The sequence below is a fragment of the Lolium rigidum genome, chromosome 1, assembly GCF_022539505.1.
Source record: "Lolium rigidum isolate FL_2022 chromosome 1, APGP_CSIRO_Lrig_0.1, whole genome shotgun sequence".
Classification (NCBI taxonomy): domain Eukaryota; kingdom Viridiplantae; phylum Streptophyta; class Magnoliopsida; order Poales; family Poaceae; genus Lolium; species Lolium rigidum.
The window spans coordinates 285,711,454-285,718,620 of NC_061508.1; the positions used below are offsets into that span (position 1 = coordinate 285,711,454).

The 7,167-nt window shown below is 43.9% G+C and overlaps 1 protein-coding gene across 1 annotated transcript; it reads right to left on the reverse strand.

Moving 5' to 3' along the window:
• Positions 1-390: 390 nt before the first annotated feature.
• LOC124659748 (oxalate oxidase GF-2.8-like) lies at positions 391-1,086 on the reverse strand. Its single transcript, XM_047197571.1, has one exon. The coding sequence runs from the start codon at positions 1,084-1,086 to the stop codon at positions 391-393; it is 696 nt and encodes a 231-aa protein (XP_047053527.1).
• Positions 1,087-7,167: the final 6,081 nt, after the last annotated feature.

Here is a 7,167-nt window from a genome sequence, read left to right on the forward strand (position 1 = left end):
TCTCTCCTTTTTTTTTGCGTGCAACCCAAATTTCGTGTAAAATTCAATGTCAAACCGAAGAGCCGAAATTGAATTGACGCTCGCGTTCGTTTCTGGATTGGATTGTATTTGACCTGGATTCAATTCCCTGCACCAGAATGCCTAAATGGCTAGATCCAAAGGAACATTTTGAAGTAGCATACAAGTATGCACCAATTCTATATTTATTCCGCCTAATGCGCGACGAAGTACATGTACAGTCCTCGCATATATTGGCCCTGGCGTCAGAACGGCGAGGTTATTCAATCTTTACAACAGGACGCTACCTTCACCAGAAGCTTAATCAGCTATGCATACAACTTTCTGGGGCAAGCACGCATGCACATAGTACATCGACTGAATTAATACAGATCATTCCACGGTCCTAGGAATGAAGTAAGACCCGCTGGCGAAGTTAGACTTGAGAAGCTCCACCACGGAGGCGTTCACTCGGAGCGCCCTGGTGAGCACCGGCGTCGGGATGGGCGGGTTTGAGCCTACGAGCGATACCGGCACGAAGACGATGCCGGGGTTCTGGCTGTTGAAGGAGACGAACATGGAGGCCTCTTCCGCGCCGACGTTGTACTGGAAGTGCATGAGGCCACGCGGGATGAGGAACGTCCCCCCGGCGCGCACCACCTTGGAGTAGAGCATCTCACCGGACTCGAAGCTGCCGATGATGCCGACGAGGAGCTCGCCACTCGTCACCATGCCGATCTCGCTGGCGCGAGGGTGGACGTGCGGCGGGTTGATGCCGCCCGGCGCGAAGTCGACGCGGTTCATGGAGATGCCCTGCGTGTTGGTGCCGGGGAACCCCCGCACGTCCAGCCGTGTCACGGCGGAGCCGTTCGGGGTGGACGTGTTACCGGCCGTGGCGAGCCTGGACGAGAAGAGGAAGTCGTCGCCGGCCTCCGACGTGGGCAGGCACGGGTACCCGTTCACCGAGATCTCGCTGTCGAGGTCGGCCACGCAGAAGTCCTGGAGAGGGTCTGGGTCGGCGGCGAGGATGCATGGAGCGAGGAACATCATGGTGAAGAGGCCAGCCGTTAGGGTTTTGGAGCGCGCCATTGGGGAGCTCCTCACTATATCTCCAACAATCTTAGCGAATGTATACGGTAGTTGTAGCTGTTGTGGAATGCGTAAGTTTGTGAGCAACAGAGCCCTTTATATAATTCGCATGCAGGTGCTTTCTTGTCTGAACACGCGTCAAAGGGTGAATTATTACACATTGTGAAATAGATGGAGCGCAGAGTGAGTTACCTGAACGTATATCATTCGCATCGAGATGACGATCAAGATGTCACCTTGTGATAGAGATGGAGTTCAGATTGAGTTACCTGAACGTATGTCATTGGCGGCGAGACGACGAGAGATGTCATAGTGATAGAAATGGAGCTCAGAGTGAGTTACCTGAACGCTCGTCATCTTAGAGATGTCACATTGTGATAGAAATGGAGCTGGGCTTAAAGGTCCGCAGTCATGGCCAAACCGTCTGCTAACGAACGGGCCGGACGGGACCTACAAAGAGACGCGAAGTTTATTTCAAGTTTTCAACTAGCAAAGCACGCGCAGCGGCACCTCGTGAGTGTTGTGTGCACTTTTGGGTAGAAGTTATAAAGATCTGTGTTTTGGAACGAAACTGATATAGATCACTGAATAATAGAGGTTATTATATCTCAATCATGGTGTAATGTTGCTCGACTATGGACCTTCAGATATTTTTCTCTTTTTGCCTGGAGTTCGCATGATCGGGTGGTATTCGGTCGCGCGTACCCATATTTTTATTTCCGTTTGGTTTCGGAGAGAGCGGTGTGAAGCTTTGTTATGTGTTGATATCAAATAACATTTTGGCCCATGATGAAGTGAGAAGAATCATGAATGCCGGATTGGAGGATTAGCTAAGAGAGGATCAAGTCTCCATGATGTTGAGGAACTTGATTGGTATTCCGGGCTTCGCAGCAGTGGTATGAAAGGCGGGATGGCAGCACAGGTGAGTTCAGAGTTCTACCTTTTAGGGTGAAAACCCAAGGTCTGGCCTAACTGGTTGTGCCTGACAATGACCTTGTTGGATGCATTGTTTTGAGAGCGGGGACTATCTTCAGGGTGAAATCTAAGATCTTTGATCGGGCGACGACGGCGCTGGTGCACTGTTCCCTTCTTGGAGGTGTCGCTTTTGGAGAGCATGTATTTCAGGTGTTGTCTTGGTGGTGGATGTATTGCTGTTGCTAGGCCTGTGATACTGTAGCGAGACTTTTGTTTCACTAGTGGAAAATGGGCCTTTTGCACCGGTTGGTAAGGGCTATATGCACCGGATGCCCAACCGGTGCAAACAATCTGGTGCAAAAGCCCCCCCTTTTGCACCGGTTCGATTACTGAACCGGTGCTAAAGGGTGCACCACGTGGCGGCTGCCGGGCGTCCGAGCGGGAGGACCTTTAGCACCGGTTCCTGCCGCGGCAGAAAAACGCCCCAAAACGCTGCCGCGGTAGAACCCCGCTACCCCATTTTTTTCGAATTATTTTCTACTCCCTCTTTTTTTTTTCTATTTTTTCAGAATTTCTAATATTTTAGCTATTTCACAAGTTTAGTCTCTAACTACCCTTATCTCTAGTCCAATTACTTACTCGAGCTCAAACTTCCCGCTCGGTCACCCATCCTCCCACTACTCTAGCACTAGCACGCTTAACTTCCAAGTTCCTTTCCATCCTGCATCCAAGTGCTTCGTGCGCATGTATGTGATAGTAGTATCATATCAATCCTATTAACATGTCGGTCGATATCATATTTCTTTATTTTTCGAATTTCAAATTATTTTAATAAACCAAAGTAATGATGTAATAATAATTTTGAATAAATAAATAAACATTAACTTTATAATTTGTATTATTTTTAATTATTTTCAATTTTTTAATTTTTTTTTGCCAAACCTAAAACCTAAAAGTTTTAAAATCTTATAATTTGCTAAAAGTAATAGCAATCTTTATGCAGGATGCAATTATTAATTTTAATATAAAAAAATATATAAAATCCTAAATTTCTGGAAAAAAGTTAAAATCTTCCTGCTTTCATATTTTCATTTGGAATTTTCAGAATCTAAAAATTAGCTAACCGGGTAAACCCGGGTGAATTCGGATGTAACTTTTTCCCACGATGATTTTGATATATTATACGTTTTTTTTTCAACGTCGTATGCAAAAGTTAATGCGGTTTTACCATTTTTCAAACATTTTTTGCAATAAATGTGAAAATTCAAATTTGTTAATTTTCCCTAATAGTAGGTTGCATAACATACATGAATCTCAAAAGATTTTATTTTTTGAAATTTCTATCATTTTCTTTTCTATTTTACAGTGTTAAAAAAGGCGATCCGGGGGGGGGGTGGAGGTGCGTGGGGAGCAGAACACGAACCGGTGCAAAAGGGTAGACCTTTTGCACCGGTTCGTAACACGAACCGGTGCAAAAGAGTTCGCGGCTGACGCAAACCCTTTTGCACCGGTTCGTGTTACGAACCGGTGCAAAAGGTCCCGCACGAACCAGTGCTAATGCCGCGGCTGGTCCCCTGGACGTGCAGACCGCATGAACCGGTGCAAATGACCCCTTTAGCACCAGTTCATGCCAAATCCGGTGCAAAAGCTCTTTGGAGCAAAAAACCAAAGCCCTTGTTTCTACTAGTGTTTCTTAGTTTTCTTTTCTCTTTTTTAGCTATGTGTATCCGTACTGCCATTAAGGTGTTGCGTTGTTGCAGAGACTAGATGTAATTGATATCTTTTAATATTAATATATTCCTTTTATCGAAAAAAAGTTTTTTTCAACATCACTAGAATTTATAAGAAGCCTCCATGGCATGACAACAATTGAATCTTAACTGGAGAATTCATCGTTTTCCCAGAAGCTTAGATACATATACACAATACATATAGTACAATGCTAAACAATAAGTGAACATCTAATCAATTAGAGATATTTGAGCTTATGTGCCTACGATAAAATTAAAGGTTCCTGCTTCAAAATCAAATACATCGAAAGCTGAGATCGCTGAATATTTACAACGTATCATACAACGTGAGGATTTCAGATCTTGTGTGTATAAGCTTAGGGGAGGAGGGTGTGAGCATTCTCCACATGGAAAAATAAACACATAGTGGAACGTTGGAGACTCCGGCCGCCACCTGCCACATCTCCGAGACCAAGCAGCTGCAAGCGGCGTTCATGGGGTGCCCGAGATCCTTATCTGCTTGCCAGGTGCCATGCGACGCAAGGCGGAGATGAACCTCGACACGACTGGTACGCAACAACCATCCAAGTCATTTACTTCTTTTTCAGATTCACGTATTTCTTCTAATTTGAGTAGTCTTGGGGTCTCATTGGGTACTACATCTGATGAGATGTCGGTTTCAGCTAATGTGTTGAGACAGACAGAACTTGACCGTTTAACGGTTGTTTCGAACGTTTCCACTGGGCTTGAAACTTTCGTGATAGCCGATGATGAAGAGGATGACATCCTAGATGGTCAGCTTCTCTCGGCTATCATTGGTAATATCTCAGAGGTCGACTTAGAACACTCGGAGCTTAGTTCAGTATATGACCTAAAAGCTTCAGCACGAGGTTCTCGGTCTTCACCTGGAAAGAAGTCTCGTAGATATTGCAGGAGGTCTAAATCTAAAATAGTTTCTCAATGAATGGCATGTTTCGGAATAGCAGAGGTCTTGGTGACTTGGCTAAGCATTCTCACATTGCTTATGGTTATAGAGATTATGATTTAGATTTTATTGCAATATCGGAGACGGGTAGGCGGAATTTCTCACAGAGTTTTCTCGACCATTTATCGGGCGGGATTAACTTTCAGTGGTTTTCTCGCCCACCTCGTGGTAGGTCTGGTGGCATTTTACTTGGCGTCCGCATAGACACCATGACTGTTCTAGCTAGTTCTGATGGCGAGTATCACATTAAGCTCGACATTCAGAATAAGGCTGACGGGTTCATGTGGAGTCTGGTTGTTGTGTATGGTGCCGCCCAAGACGCTTTTAAGGCTGACTTTTTACGTGAGTTGGTAAATCTTACTAAAGATAATCCTTACCCGATTTTGATCGGTGGTGATTTTAATTTACTAAGATTTCCTCATGAAAAAAGTAAAGGTCTTTTTGATGGACATTGGCCTTTCTTGTTTAACGCTGTCATTGATAGCCTTGACTTAAGAGAGGTGTTTATGTCCGGTCGACAGTTTACTTGGGCCAACAGCTTGCCTGAACCCACATACGAAAAACTAGATCACGTGTTGATGGATACAGAATGGGAAGATAAATACTCTATGGTGTACAGTGCATGCACTAGAACGTATTGAAAAATTGTCTGACCATGCTCCTATCCTCCTAACTACTGGGAACCCCCGACCTGTTTGTAAGCGGCCTTTCAAATTTGAACTTGGCTGGTTACAGAGAGAAGGGTTCCACGAGATGGTTAAGACGGTTTGGGAAAGGCCAGTTGGTGGTAGTACTCCAATCTTGAGATGGAATAATAAGATGCGTGCAATGCGCAGACATCTCTCTGGTTGGGCTACCCATATGACGGGCATTCTTAAGAAAGAGAAGACTCGCTTATCAACTTTGATTGATAAGCTAGAGGCGTTTGCTGAGGTAAGACCGTTATCTACGCACGAGATTGAAATAAGAATCAGTCCAATGCGCAGATGGCGAGTCTCCTTCGCGAGGAGGAACTCAAATGGTATCAACGTTCCAAGGCCTAATTCATTTTGGAAGGAGACTCAAATACGCGATATTTCCATGGTATAGCCAATGGGAGACATCGGAAAAAACATATTCACTCTCTTAATCAAGATGAAGGGTTGATTGAAGGCCACGAGCAACTCAAATCTTACATTACTAATTATTATAAAGGCTTGTTTGGTCCTCCGGATGAAAGCTCGTTTTCTCTAAATGAGGACTTAACAGCCGACATACTCCAAGTTTCTATTGAAGAAAATGGCTTACTTACTGCACCTTATTCTGAGGAAGAGGTGCAGAAGGCTATTTTCCAAATGGAATGCAACAAAGCACCGGGTCCTGATGGTTTTCCAGCGGAGTTTTATCAAACCTTCTGGGATACTATTAAAGTGGATCTTCTAGATTTGTTCAGACCTTTGCATATTGGACAACTAGACTTATTTCGTCTAAATTTTGGTGAAGTAATCTTGTTACCGAAAGTTAATGAGGCAGAAAGGATTCAACAATATAGACCTATTTTCCTCTTAAACGTAAGTTTCAATATTTTCACGAAAGTGGCCACCATTAGACTTAATACGGTTGCGGATCATGTCGTTCAGCCATCACAAACCGCTTTCATGCAAGGAAGAAATATCCTTGATGGAGTGGCGGTTTTGCATGAGACGGTACATGAGATGCATACTAAGAAATTAAATGGGGTTATTTTAAAATTAGATTTTGAAAAGGCTTATGACAAGGTCAAGTAGTCTTTCCTACAACAGACACTTAGGATGAAAGGTTTTTCTCCTGAATGGCGCGCTTTAATTAATGATTTCATGTATGCAGGTAGTGTGGCAATTCGAGTCAATGATGACACCGGCCATTATTTCCAAACACGAAAAGGGTTACGCCAAGGGGATCCGTTATCACCAATGTTATTCAACATTGTGGCGGATATGCTGGCTATACTCATAGAGCGGGCCAAGTCTGATGGTCAGATTGAAGGTGTGATTCCTCATCTGGTTGATGGTGGTTTATCTATCCTTCAATATGCCGACGATACAATTCTGTTTATGGATCATGATCTCGAAAAAGCCCAAAACCTAAAATTAATTTTGACGGCTTTTGAGCAGTTGTCGGGATTGAAAATCAATTTCCATAAAAGTGAATTGTTCTGTTTCGGTGATGCCCGAGATGATATAGCTCTATATTCAGAGCTATTTGGTTGTGGGCAAGGCCAATTTCCTATTCGCTATTTGGGTATTCCGATTCATTATCGGAGACTTACGATTGCTGAATGGAAAATAGTGGAAGAAAGACTACAAAAGCGCCTTAGTAGCTGGAAAGGTAAATTGCTGTCCCTGGGAGGAAGATTGGTACTCATTAATTCGGTACTGACAAATATGGTACTGTATATGTTATCATTCTTCCTAATATTGCCAAATGGAATTC